We start from the raw sequence: 14,004 nt of genomic DNA, 5'->3' as shown, positions 1-14,004 counted from the left end.
CAACATGGGAGCAGCCATCTACATAAGCCAACTGTTAACCAAAATAAAGAGTCATATTGATAATAATACGTTAATTGGAGGAGACCTCAATACTGCATTCTCAGCAATGGAGAGATCATCTAAGCAGAAAATCAACAAGGAAAGAAGAGCTTTGAATGATACATTGGACCAGATGGACCTCATAGATATTTGCAGAACATTCCACCCTAAAACAACAGAATACTCATTCTTCTTGAGCGCACATGGAACTTTCTCCAGAATAGACCACTTCCTGGGTCACAAATCAGGTCTCAACCGATACCAAAAGATTGGGATTATTCCCTGCATATTCTCAGACCACAGTGCTTTAAAACTGCAACTCAATCACAAGAAAAAATTGGCAGAAATTCAAACACTTGGAAGCTAAAGACCACTCTGCTCAAGAATGTTTGGGTCAACCAGGAAATCAAAGAAGAATTTAAACAATTCATAGAAATTAATGAGAATGAAAACACAGTGGTCCAAAACCTATGGGATACTGCAAAGGCGGTCCTAAGGGGGAAATACATAGCCATCCAAACCTCATTCAAAAAAATAGAAAAATCCTGAATTCATCAACTAACTCTACACCCAAAAGAACTAGAGAAAAAGCAACAAACGATGCCTAAGCCACGCATTAGAAGAGAAATAATTAAAATTAGAGCAGAAATTAATGAATTAGAAACCAGAAACACAGTAGATCAGATCAATGAAACTAGAAGTTGGTTCTCTGAAACAATTATTAAGATCGATAAACCACTGGCCAGACTCATCCAAAAGAAAAGAGAAAGGACCCAAATTGATAAAATTATGAATGAAAGGGGAGAGATCACAACTAAGATCAAGGAAATAGGAACAATTATTAGAAATTATTATCAACAACTATACGCCAATAAACTGAGCAATCTGGATGAAATGGAGGCCTTCCTGGAAACCCATAAGCTGCCAAGACAAACAGGAAGAAATTGACAACCTGAATAGGCCAATAACCAGTAATGAGATTGAAGCAGTGATCAAAAACCTCACAAAAAACAAGAGTCCAGGGCCTGATGGATTCCCTGGGGAATTCTACCAAACATTCAAAGAAGAAATAATACATATTCTCCTGAAGCTGTTTCAAAAAATAGAAACAGAAGGAAAACTTATAGATTCATTCTATGAGACCAGCATTACCTTAATCTCCAAACCAGGCAAAGATGCCATCAAAAAGGAGAATTTCAGACCAATATCCCTGATGAATATGGATTTCAAAATCCTCAACAAAATCCTAGCTAACAGGATCCAACAATACATTAAAAAGATCATCCACCACGACCAAGTGGGATTTATCCCCGGAATGCAAGGGTGGTTCAACATTCGCAAATCAATCAATGTGACAGGACACATTAATAAGAGGAGGGAGAAGAACCATATGGTCCTCTCAATTGATGCAGAAAAAGCATATGACAAAATACAACATCCTTTCCTGATTAAAACTCTTCAGAGTATAGGGATAGAGGGAACATTCCTCAAGTTCATATAATCCATCTATGAAAATCCCACAGCAAATATCATTCTCAATGGGGAAAGTTGAGAGCCTTTCCCTTAAGATCAGGAACACGTCAAGGATGCCCACTCTTGCCACTATTGTTCAACATAGTACTAGAAGTCCTAGCAACAGCAATCAGAACATAAAGAAATAAAAGGTATTCAAATTGACAAAGAAGAAGTCAAACTCTTGCTTTTCGCAGATGACATGATACTTTATATGGAAACCCAAAAAACTCCACCCCCAAATTACTAGAACTCATACAGCAATTCAATAATGTGGCAGTTTACAAAATCAATTCACAAAAATCAGTTGCTTTCTTATATACTAACAACGCAACTGTAGAAAGAGAAATTAGACAAATGATTCCATTTACAATAGCACCAAAAACAATAAGATACCTCGGAATAAACCTAACCAAAGAGGTAAAGGATCCATATACTCTAGGAGCTACAGAACACTCATGAAAGAAATTGAAGACACAAAAAGATGGAAAAATATTCCATGCTCATGGATCAGAAGAATAAAGACTGTTAAAATGTCTATGCTACCCAGAGCAATCTATACCTTCAATGCCATCCCGATCAAAATTCCAATGACATTTTTCAAAGTGCTGGAACAAACAATCCTAATATTTGTATGGAATCAGAAAAGACCCTGAATTGCCAAGGAAATGTTGAAAAAGAAAAACAAAGCTGGGGGCATCATGTTGCCTGATTTCAGGCTATATTACAAAGCTGTGATCACCAAGACAGCATGGTACTGACACAACAACAGACATATAGAGCAATGGAACAGAATAGAGAACCCAGATATGGACCCTCAACTCTATGGTCAAATAATCTCTGATAAAGCAGGAAAAAACATGCAATGGAAAAAAGACAGTCTCTTCAATAAATGGTGCTGGGAAAATTGGACAGCCACATGCAGAAGAATGAAACTCGACCATTCTCTAACACCATTCACGAAGATAAACTCAAAGTGGATGAAAGACCTCAATGTGAGACAGGAATCCATCAAAATCCTAGAGGAGAACATAGGCAGTAACCTCTTTGACATCGCTCACAGCAACTTCTTTCAAGATACAGCTCCAAAAGCTAGTGAAACAAAAGCAAAAATGAACTTTTGGGACTTCACCAAGATAAAAAGCTTCTGCACAGCAAAGGAAAGAGTCAACGAAACAAAGAGGCAACCCACAGAATGGGAGAAGATATTTGCAAATGACACTACAGGTAAAGGGCTGGTATCCAAGATCTATAAAGAACTTCTCAATCTCAACACCCAAAAAACAATAATCAAGCAAAAAATGGGCAGAAGATATGAAAAGACACTTCTCTGAAGAAGACAAACAAATGACTAACAGACATATGAAAAAATGATCATCATTCGCCATTAGGGAAATTCAAATCAAAACCACATTGAGATACCACTTTACACCAGTTAGAGTGGCAAAAATGGACAGGGAAAGAAACAACAAATGTTGGAGAGGTTGTGGAGAAAGGGGAACCCTCTTACACTGTTGGTGGGAATGCAAGTGGGTACAGCCACTTTGGAAAACAGTGTGGAGGTTCCTCAAAAAATTAAAAATAGAGCTACCCTATGACCCAGCAATTGCACTCCTGGGTATTTACCCCAAAGACAGGCCATATGCACCCCAATGTTCATAACAACAATGTCCGCAGTAGCCAAACTGCAGAAAGAGCCGAGATGCCCTTCAACAGATGAATGGATAAAGATGTGGTCCATATATACAAAGGAATATTACTCAGCCATCAGAAAGGATGAATACCCAACTTTTACATCAACATGGATGGGACTGGAGGAGATTATGCTAAGTGAAATAAATCAAGCAGAGAATGTCAATTATCATATGGTTTCACTTATTTGTGGAACATAAGGTTAGCATGGAGGACATCAGGAGAAGGAAGGGAAAAATGGGGGTGGGAATTGGAGGGAGAGAAGAACCTTGAGAGAATATGGACTCCGAGAAACAAACAGGGTTTTGGCGGGGGGATTGGTTAGCCCAGTGATGGGTATTAAGGAGGGCTCATATTGCATGGAGCACTGGGTGTAATTCGAAAACAATGGATCGTGGATCACATCAAAAACTAATGATGTATGGTGACTAACACAACATAATAAAATTCAAAAAAAATAAAGATGCTCTTAATAAAAAAAAAAAAAGAAAAGAAAGAACAGTCATCTTGTGAATAGCTCTTAGCCAGTCATCTGGTAGGACCCTCAATCAAGAATATACACTTTATGAATTGACAATGAGGTTTGGCATTTTAAGAGATGCAGTCCTACCACCCAGTACTTTGTACTTTTTTTCAAGACTTTTTTAAGAAAGTATTTTGTGACTGCCCCAAACTCACTTCCTTTGAGCACTTCTAAAATTCTAAGGACACTTCTTTGATAACACATGTCTGTCTGTACTGCCAAAGCAGGAGCTGCTTGAGAATAGGGATCATGAGTAATCTGTCTCTATCCTCTCAACCCAGAATATAATACCTGGCATAGAGTAAGTCTCCAGTACATGTGTGATGAGTGAAACTTCTCTGCCCAGCCTGCAACCCATGTAACACTGCAATACATGTGTTCCCATCAAAGTGAAGAATGCACTTTTCTTAGAGTACCTATATTGTTATCATTATATTAGTTCTTATTCTTTTCTCCAACACAACTGTCTATTCTGTGCCATACAGAGTTAGGTCCTAGGGATACAAAAATCAAAACATTTCAGACCACAGCCTTCAAAATGAGCACTCATTTTCCCTAGGAGACAATTAGAATTAATACTTCATGTACCTGGTGAACTAAGGTGCCACCACAAAGGGAAAGCTTTTTGTTAATTCACTGTCAGTCAGGCTTAATCCTGTTCCAAAAAGTACATTACTGAATATGACCCAGTCACCCATTTCTTCTTACAACCCCTTTCTCCCAAACTCTCCAACTCTGCTGCTCTATGACCAGCAGATTCACATGTATTCTCAACCTCTTCTTCAAATGAACATCTTTCGATCTTAACTAAAACCTGACACTCATACTGAGTGTACTAGTTTCTGTTCTCAAAACATGGTTGATCATTTAGAATCAAGAACTCAAGAGATAGAGGTACATATTTTCCTTGATCTCTAGTATTCCTCCGACCATTACACTACCATAGTCTTATGGTAATTTGTGCTTCTGTGAGATTTCTACCATCTGGTAATACCCCTCTTCACCCTTTCTAATAGGTATTGTCTATAGAATACTTCCATCAACCCAAAGATTCCTTTGTGACCATTCCATCCCCTCCTTGGTCCCAGGTAACCACTCCTCTGGTTTCTTTCAGTATGGTTAGATCTTTCTCCCCCTAGAGTTTCATACATATTATATAGTATGTACTCATTAGTGTTTGGCTTTCCTCACTCAGCATAGTATTCTTTAGGCTCATTCATGTTGTTGCATCTATCTCTAGTTTAATTGTGTTAATTTCAGAGTAGCATTGCACTGCATTGATAAAATTTTTTTTATCCATTCACCTATGAATGGACATCTGGACTGTTTCCAACGTTCAACTATTATGAATAAAGCTGCTGGGAAGATTTACATGTAAGTCTTTGTATGAGCATATATTTTCATTTTTCTTAGTAAACCTAGGGATGGAACTACATGATTATATTATAAGCATATGTTTAACTATAGGAGACTGCCAGTTTTCTATACCATTTAACATTCCCATTAGATGTATGAGTTTCAGTCAGCATGAACCTTTGACTTATGAAAATTAAATATTATTTGGTACCTTTACACATTTCCCTGACAATGAAAGTCCTTAGAACATTTTATCTCCATCTCAACTTATATACACTACATTATGGGCTAGTCTTTTACTCTAAATATATTGTATGCCCAATAAGCTACTGTTATTATTTTATACATTCAATAGTCATTTAACATGCCCCATATATTTATTATTTTCACTTTTAAAATGCATCTTAATCCTTCCTTCTGGGATAATTTTCCTTTTGCTTGAAGAACTCCCTTTAGTGAGGGTTTGATGAAAATGAATTTTAGTGTTTTTTTTTTTTTTTGTCTGAAAGGGTCTTTACTGTTTCTGTTGATATCAGGGTAGTCTATTTATTATTACTTTAAAGACAATGCATTTTTTTCTAGGATAATTTAAAGATTTTTCTCTTTGTTTTTTATTTGTTTGTTTCCAAAAATTTCACTGTAATGTATCTCTATCTTGTCTTTTAATTTATCCAAATTGGGTTCATAGAGCTTTTTGTAATTGTGCCTTTTTGTCCTTTATCAGGCTTGGACAGGAATCAGCCACTGTCTCTTCAAAAATTGCTTCTATAGCATTCTCTCAGTTTTCTTCTAGGATTCGAATTACTTCTGTGTTAGACCTTTTCAATAAATCATATATTGTTTCTCTTCTGCATGTTATACATTTTTGTCTTTCTGGGCCTCATTCTAACTATTTTCTTTCAGTTCATGGGTTTTCCCTTCAATTGTATCTAAACCACTGAGTCTTTATCTATATATTCAAGTTTTAGAATTTCCAGTGTGCTTGCTCTCTCATGTGCTCTTTTTCTCTACACAAATGCACTGTCTATATGATAGAATTATCATGTTAGTTTCACCTACTTAAACATGTTCATCATAGCAATATCTGGAGTTTTAGTAGGTCAGTATTTTTTAATTAGGTTATAAATTATATACAATAAAAATAGTTTGGTTGTACATTTCAAATTGCTTGGGCAAATGTACACAGTTGTATAACTACTACCTCAATGAAGATATAGAATATTCTACCAAACCAACAAATGCCCAAGTGCCCTTGTACCCATTTTCAGTCAATCCATCACCCCAGAGGAAAGCACTGCTTTGGTTTCTAACACTGTAGCTTAGTTTTGCCTGTCCTAGAATTCCATATAAATGAAATCATATATTATGTACTATTTTGGGTCTGGCTTCTTAGTTTGACATTATTTTTGAGATTCACTTATACTGTTATGTGACTCAGAGTTGTCAATGCACTGTATGAATATCTGATTGAACATGCCACAATATAAACACCCATTCACTTGTTGATATACATCTGGATATTTTCCAATTTGGGATTTTATGAATAAAGTTATTATGACCATTCTTGTATAAGTCTTTTATATATGTATAAGCCTTTTATATATATTTTCATTTCACTTGGGTATGAAGTGAAATACCTAGATTTTTTGGATAAATGTATTAATTTTCTAAGAAATAGCCAAACTGTTTTTCCTAAGTGGTTGTACCATTTTAAATCCTCACCAGCAGTGTATGGGAATTCCAATTTCTCCTCAACCTCACAAATATTTGGAATTGTCAGTCTTTTTCATTTTAGCCATTCTAGTGTTTATAAAGTGATATCTCCATGTAGTTTTAATTTGTATTTTCCTGATATAAAATGATGCTAAATATCTTTTCATGTTCTTATGGGGCATTTACATATATTCTCAGTAAATGTCTATTCATGTATTTTTCCAATTTTTAAAGTTAGATTCTTTGTATTTTTATCATTGAATTTAAGGATCTCTTTATATTTTTCAAACAGATGCCTTGTTGATCTGTATATATATAAAATATATTCTTCCAGTCTATGGCTTGCTTTTTAATTCTCTTAATGTTATTCTTCGATGAGTGGTAATTTTTAATTTTGATTAGTCAAGTTTATTTTTTTATTCTTCACTTAATTTTTTGTATACTAAGAAATTTCCACCTTCCAAAGGTTACAAAGACATTGTCCTATATTTAGTTCTAAGAGTATGACATTTTTAGCTTCTATATTTAAGCCTATGATCAATCTCAAATTAATTCTCTGCGATGCCATCTCTGTCATAAATCAAGTTTTCATATATGTGGGTCTATTTTTATTTCTCTGTAGTGTTTTTCTTTCCCTTATGCCTATAACACACACTCTTAATTTCTATAGCTTTTTAATTATTTTTGACATCTTGTGGGGCAAGTCTCTTCACTTCGTTTTTTTTAAAAAGACTTATTTATTTATTTTAGAGCAAGAGAGCACACACAAGGTGGGGAGAGGGAGAGAATCTCCAGCAGACTCCCTCTTGAGTGTGGAGCCCAACACAGGGCTCGATCTCACGACCCTGAGCCAAAATCAAGAGTCAGACCCTTACCCGACTGAGCCACCCAGGCACCCCCACTTTGTTCTTATTTAGGAGGATATTGGCTATTCTTGGCTCTTTGTTCTTTTATAAAAATTCTGCAATCACTTTTTAAATTAACGTTTTATGTTGAAGGTTCTTATATCAATGCAGTAAGTATAACTATGAACTCTAAACTCAAGTGAGACCAAGTTTAAATTAAAAAATAAATTCTTAACAAATCCTATATTTTACACAGAACCCAGGCCAAAACAGGCATTATTCCTTATTGTCTCCCTGCACTGATTACTGTAGTTTTTTATTGCTCTTTCTAGGGCATAACCCTTCAATGGTATTGGATTTATGGGATGAATCCTTGTATTCATTTCCTATGGTTTATGTAAAAAATTACCACAAATTTAGTGACTTAAAACAACAGAAATATCTTTTCTTACACTTTTTGAAGGCCAGAAGTCTGGCAGTTTTATGGGCCCCTTCCTCTTCTTTCAAAGCCAACAGTATAACATCTTCAAATCTCTCCAGCTTCCTTCATCAGACTGCCTTTTGCTCTGTAGTCAAATATCTTTCTGCCTCCCTCTTATAAAGACACTCGTGATTATATTTAGGGCCCAACCAGATAATCCAGGATAATCTCTCCATCTCAAGATCCTTAATTTAGTGCACATCTGCAATGTCCGTTTTGCCATATAGGGTAACATTCACGGGTTCCAGAGATTAGGACATGGATATATTTGGGGGCCATTATTTAGTCTACCACAGCCCTAGTTCTTTCTTTTTTTTTTTTTTTTTAAAGATTTTATTTCTTTGACACACAGAGAGATAGAGAACACAAGCAGGGGGAGCAGCAGGCAGAGGGAGAGGGAGAAGCAGGCTTCCCGCCGAGCAGGGAGCCCGACGCGGGACTCGATCCCAGGACCCTGGGATCATGACCTGAGCTGAAGGCAGACGCTTAACGACTGAGCCACCCAGGCGCCCCAGCCCTAGTTCTTTCTAATCCTAAACTTCACTCAGGCTCAAAGCCTTTCTTATGTAACCTTAAAACTCAAAATCTTATTTACCAAAACTAGTAGTCCATTTTCCACCTATAACAGTATCAGTTCATGTGATTAACACTCTAATTTTTAGTTCCCTCTTCCATTTGGGCCCCTGAGTATTTCCTTTAATTTATCAGCTCAGATATTTAAAAAGAATGTTTTCTATGTTTTATCTAGCTTTTCTAGGAGTTTGTAGAAGACTTTTCAGAGTATGTAGTTTGTTATATTTCTAAAAATTGTTGACTCATAGATTCTGTTCCCTCTACTTCACTAGAACTGTTCAAGATCACTAACAACCAAGCATATCACCATACTCAACAGTTTCTATCTGCATCTTACCTAAAAACACAGAATTTACACCAAATGATTATTCCCTACTTCTTGAAACATTCTCTTCTTGACTTCCATGATATCACACCCTTCTAGTTTTTGTGGGGTTTTTTTTCTTCTTTTCTTTTTTCCCTCTTTACAGGTTACTCTTGTTCTCTATGCTGTGGTCTCTTCTATCTGACCTAAAATGCTGCTGCTTCTTAAAAAAAATCATTTACTATTTAACTACACAGTATAGCTTCAGGATATTGGTAGGAAATATTGGCCTTCTGTGTGGGTACTCAGCATATCCATGTGTATGCCTCACAGACACCACTGCCATGGAGGCAGTTTAGTAGACTAAAAAGAGTATTTTTCTCCTAAAAATTTTTACAGTGGGGGAAACAGGCAGAAAATGTTCTATATGTTTTAAGTCTCCCAGGAAAAAATGTTAATGATGTACAAATCTCTTTTTAGACACCAGTGACTTTCTATTAAAGAAAATTTCCCCAATTGTAGGCACTATTGAAAAATCCTTCAAACTTTGTGTAGCCTTTACTGATAATTTGTACTTTCAAAAAAGCTAGAGGAGAAATAGCAATGCCAGATGCTTATACAAAAAAAATGGATCATAAAAAGCCCCCAATCCACTTCTCTGTTGTCAACTTAGTTTCCCACTTGTCACCTTCTCCAGCTCTGCCCACTAATTTCCTCTTTTTCACCGAAGGCTCAGTCCCTCCCCAGTTCCTGAAGCAAACCTGACTGAGAGAGGAAGCATTTTAGTAACCTTACTATTCCACCACTCTTCTATTCCCACTTTTTTTTTTTTTTAAGAATTCAGTTACTTGAAACACCAGGATCTGATGACTGGGCCCAGGCATTGCTTCCATCCACTTTCCTTAACCCTACTCTGACAGTCCATCATAAAACTTTGCCAGTGCCTTCATCTGCCCATTCTCCATAAAACAACACTCACCAAAGACCGTACGGGCAGGGACAGACTCTCTGTTGAGCCAGAAAGACACTTGTGACAGAATGACAGTCATAATACATGGCAAGTAGGTCTGGATCACAAAATAGCCAATTTTTCGCTTGAGATGGAAGTGGGTTGTCATGACGACATATTCTCCTGGAGAGAGAGTAAAATTAGGCAATATATAGCTGAGTAAACATTGTTAAATCAAGGTGGACCCCAATTCAGTTCACCAAGTTCTTTAACCTTATACTCAAAACAACACATTCCAGCACCTTCCAAGTTCACATAACCAGATCTCTTTATTAATCATGAAGTAGTGCATTTTTATGCAAAAATATATGCCAACACTGTACCAACACAGCTTGCTCAGAGCAATTCTGACACAGATTCATTCAAATAAATCAGTGTCTTAAATAATAATAAATAACAGTCCTTCTACAGCATTTGCTATGTGACTGGTACTCTTCTAGCACTTTAACATTTAACATCTTAAAATACTTAATGTTTATAACAATGTTATAAAGTAGACACTATTGTTATCCTCATTTTATGGTGCAGTAAACTGAGGCAAAGAGAAATTGATAGGGTATCCAGCTACTAAGCAGTGGAGTCTGAATTCAAGACCATATGGGTTAGTTCCACAGTTTATGCTTTTTAACCACAATGCTCTGCTGTTTGAATGGACTTAGAGTTAGAACCAAAAGTTCATATAGCAGAATGTGGGCTGGCCTATATCACCCCACTCCAAAACAAGAGTGAACACTTATTGAGCTCTTACTATATGCCAAACAACTTTGAGAGTTTTGTCTCTGCCCTTCCTCTCTCCCTCTCTCTAATTTTTTAATAAAAAAATTAAAAAAAAAATCTTCTGCCTAGGCTTCCTACTTGTTATAGGTTGAATTGTGTCTCCCAGAAAGATATGGTGAAGTCCTAACCCTGAGTACTTCAGAATGTAACCTTCTTTAGAAAAAAGGTTGTTGCAAGTATAATTAGTTAAGATGAGGTCATACTGGAGTAGGATGGTCCTTAATCCCCTATGACTGATGTTTGTATAAAAAGAAGACAGATACACACAGGGAGATGTATGATCATGTGGGATATTTAATATATAAAATATATAATAAATATTCATAAGTTAGTTATATTTTATAGATCTGAAAGACAAAGCAAGTGGACTTTTCAAAAACTTATCAAATCAAGCATTTGTTTTAAATAACTGAATATATTTTTTTCAGTCTTCTTTTCTAGCCTTCTCTCTTTCAATTTCTTTCTTCCTATTGCATTTCTAAAGAAGCAAAGAGCATGCCTAAGATGAGCAGATGGTGAAATAGGACATCCCTGGCTCTGGTATCCCATCACAAATATATGGATTAGCAACTATCTACAGACAATAATACTTTTGTGAAAATCCCAGAACAAGGGATTAAAACTAAAACACCTTCTTTGAGCACAAAATCCAAGAAAAGCCACATTAGAAAGGTAAGAGAAGTGGCTTCACTGCACCACCTACTTCCCTCCCTCAGGCCAGCCCAATGTGGCACCTAGAGGGTTCCTCTGGGTCTATTGTTTCTCTAGTGGGAAAAGGAAAGCCTAAGGCAGATACACAGTTTCCCCCCAGCATTCCAGAGCATTCCTCCAGAGGCCTACTTCTGCCTTGCCTCATGAGGAATACTGGGAGAATCAATAGGGCTAGACCATTTGGGGTCAACTAGGAACAAAGAAGGGGGAGTGGTGAAACTTCCAGCCACCTGTGCTTGGATCTTGGCAGTGATACCAGGTCCCTGCTAGCAAACTCGCCTGATCAGAGTTTAGCCAGCAGTCTGTCCCTACCTGTACAGGAAACCCAACCTCTCAAAGCAGCCTGTAGCTCTGGCTAACAGATAAGTACAGGCAGAGGTACTGCCCAACAGCAGAGTTTGGACCAACAGCACAACTCCAGCAGAGACCTTACCCAGTGATGGTAGTCTAGACAAAAGGATCATACCCCTTGGTGTCCTGGTGCCCTCACCCACCAAAATGGTGACTTCCACAGATCTAAAACACCCTGGCTGTCTTGCCTGGGGGTCATGGTGACCTCCAACTACCAAAATGGAGAACTCCATGGGTCAAAACCTCTGGTTGCACTGCTGAGAGGGAGATGGGGGGTCGTGGCACTCCAACCACCAAAATGGTGACTTCCACGAGTTGAAACAGGCCCATTGTAATACCTGAGGAACCTTGCACCCAAGCTGTAGAGCATGCTGGGGTTAACCTGTGTTTCAAAACAGTGTGGCACCCAACTGCTGCAAGTAGCTCGTCCCCCATACAACAGAGGCTCCCTGTGGCCCTGCTGAACAGTGGAGCATAGACCACTGAATCATGAATAGAAAATCTAAATGGATCAATACAGCGCAAGGAGATATAATCAGTAATTAACACCTCCCAATAAAGAAAAGCCTAGGATAAAATGGCTTCATGGGTAACCAAACATTTAAAGAAGAATAAATGCCAGTCCTCCTTAAACTCTTCCAAAAAACTGAAAAGGAGAAAATGCTTCCAAACTCATTTTAGAAGGCTAGCATTGCCCTGACACAAAATCAAATAAAGACTTAGAATTAAAGAAAATTACAATTGACTCTTAAACAATGCTGGGGTTAGTGACACCAAAGCCCCACACAATGGAAAATCTGCCTATAACTTCTGACTCCCCCAAAATTTAACTACTAATAACCTACTGTTGACCAGAAGCCTTACCAATAACAGTAGATTAACACATATTTTGTACGTTATAAGTATCATATACTGTATTCTTACAATAAAGTTAGGAAAATAAAATGTTGTTAAGAAAATCATAAGGAGGAGAAAATACATTTATAGTACTGTATTTATTGATAGTGTAAGTTTACCTCATCTATTTATAAGACAAACCATCTGTTAGAGCCTACATCAATATTGTCTTGCATAATACAAAACACTATAAATGCTATACATGTTACTGACACTATACATCAAAAATGAAAATATGTGAAAAAGGAATTAATATTTATTTACAAGTATAACAATTCATACATTGATATCAAAGAAGCAGCAATATGATTGCTTTATGGTAGCCTAGTATAATCAATATAATTGCTTCATGGTGGCTTAACCCATATACTCATGAATGAATTGTCATAAAATTTTTATGGCATACAGTATTACAGTCATATTCATAATATGGTATTGGAAACATTGTTACTTAAAAAAAAAACACTTGCCTGTGATGATAGGCTGATATGCATTGTCTCCAATTAGGAGAATTACTATATGGTAATGTAATTCTTTGAAAGCAAAGTTATAAAACAGAAAACTAACACATTATTAATTTTATATTAAATACCACTCACTTTATGCCTATGTAAGGATCAGCTATCCACTTCCATACAAGTCTTACACATGATGTTCTTCATAATGAATATTTATGTGATGATGATGACACAAAAATGTCTCATACAATTCTTGCTGTACAGTTATTAGAAAAAAAACAAAAGATATTCACATGAGGACAAAAAAACACAACAGATAATAAGTTTATTAACTGTATGCCATGATGATTATTTACTATTCATTAAGTGGAATTGTTGGAACATTGTAAAGGTCTTCATCCTCCTTGTCTTCTGGTTTAGTAGGTGGAGGAGGAGAAGGAGGAATTAGTCTTGCTGTCTCAGGGGTGGCAGAGATGGAAGTAGTGGAGGAGATGGAAGGGGAGGTAGGAGAGGCAGGCACACTCAACGTAACTTTACAGAAATACATTGTAATGTCTGTCTGATTTGTTTTTCTCATTTTTCCAAAAATGTTTCTATATGGTACCAACCCTTCTTCCACCACTTGTTTTAATTTCAGTGCCCATACCATAGAAGGGTCCATGTCATAAAAAATGTCAAAAGCAGTCTTGAATAATTGGAATCCTTTTTATATGTTGTCTAATGTCAATTTGTTTTCTGGCACTACTTCTACATCTTCTTCCTC

The 14,004-nt window shown here is 36.7% G+C and overlaps 1 protein-coding gene across 1 annotated transcript in view; it reads right to left on the bottom strand.

Moving 5' to 3' along the window:
* GABRA3 (gamma-aminobutyric acid type A receptor subunit alpha3) overlaps positions 1 to 14,004 on the bottom strand; it is a 291,144-nt gene that overhangs the window by 38,077 nt on the left and 239,063 nt on the right. The window contains exon 7 of the mRNA XM_028091990.2: positions 10,018 to 10,170. Coding sequence (XP_027947791.1) covers positions 10,018 to 10,170 — 153 coding nt within the window. The remainder of the gene's footprint in view (positions 1 to 10,017; positions 10,171 to 14,004) is intronic.

Source organism: Eumetopias jubatus, unplaced genomic scaffold (assembly GCF_037043125.1).
Source record: "Eumetopias jubatus isolate StellerSeaLion01/CBP00866 unplaced genomic scaffold, mEumJub1_p1.0 scaffold_11, whole genome shotgun sequence".
NCBI classification, from domain to species: domain Eukaryota; kingdom Metazoa; phylum Chordata; class Mammalia; order Carnivora; family Otariidae; genus Eumetopias; species Eumetopias jubatus.
This window is presented reverse-complemented; position numbering and strand designations above follow the sequence as displayed.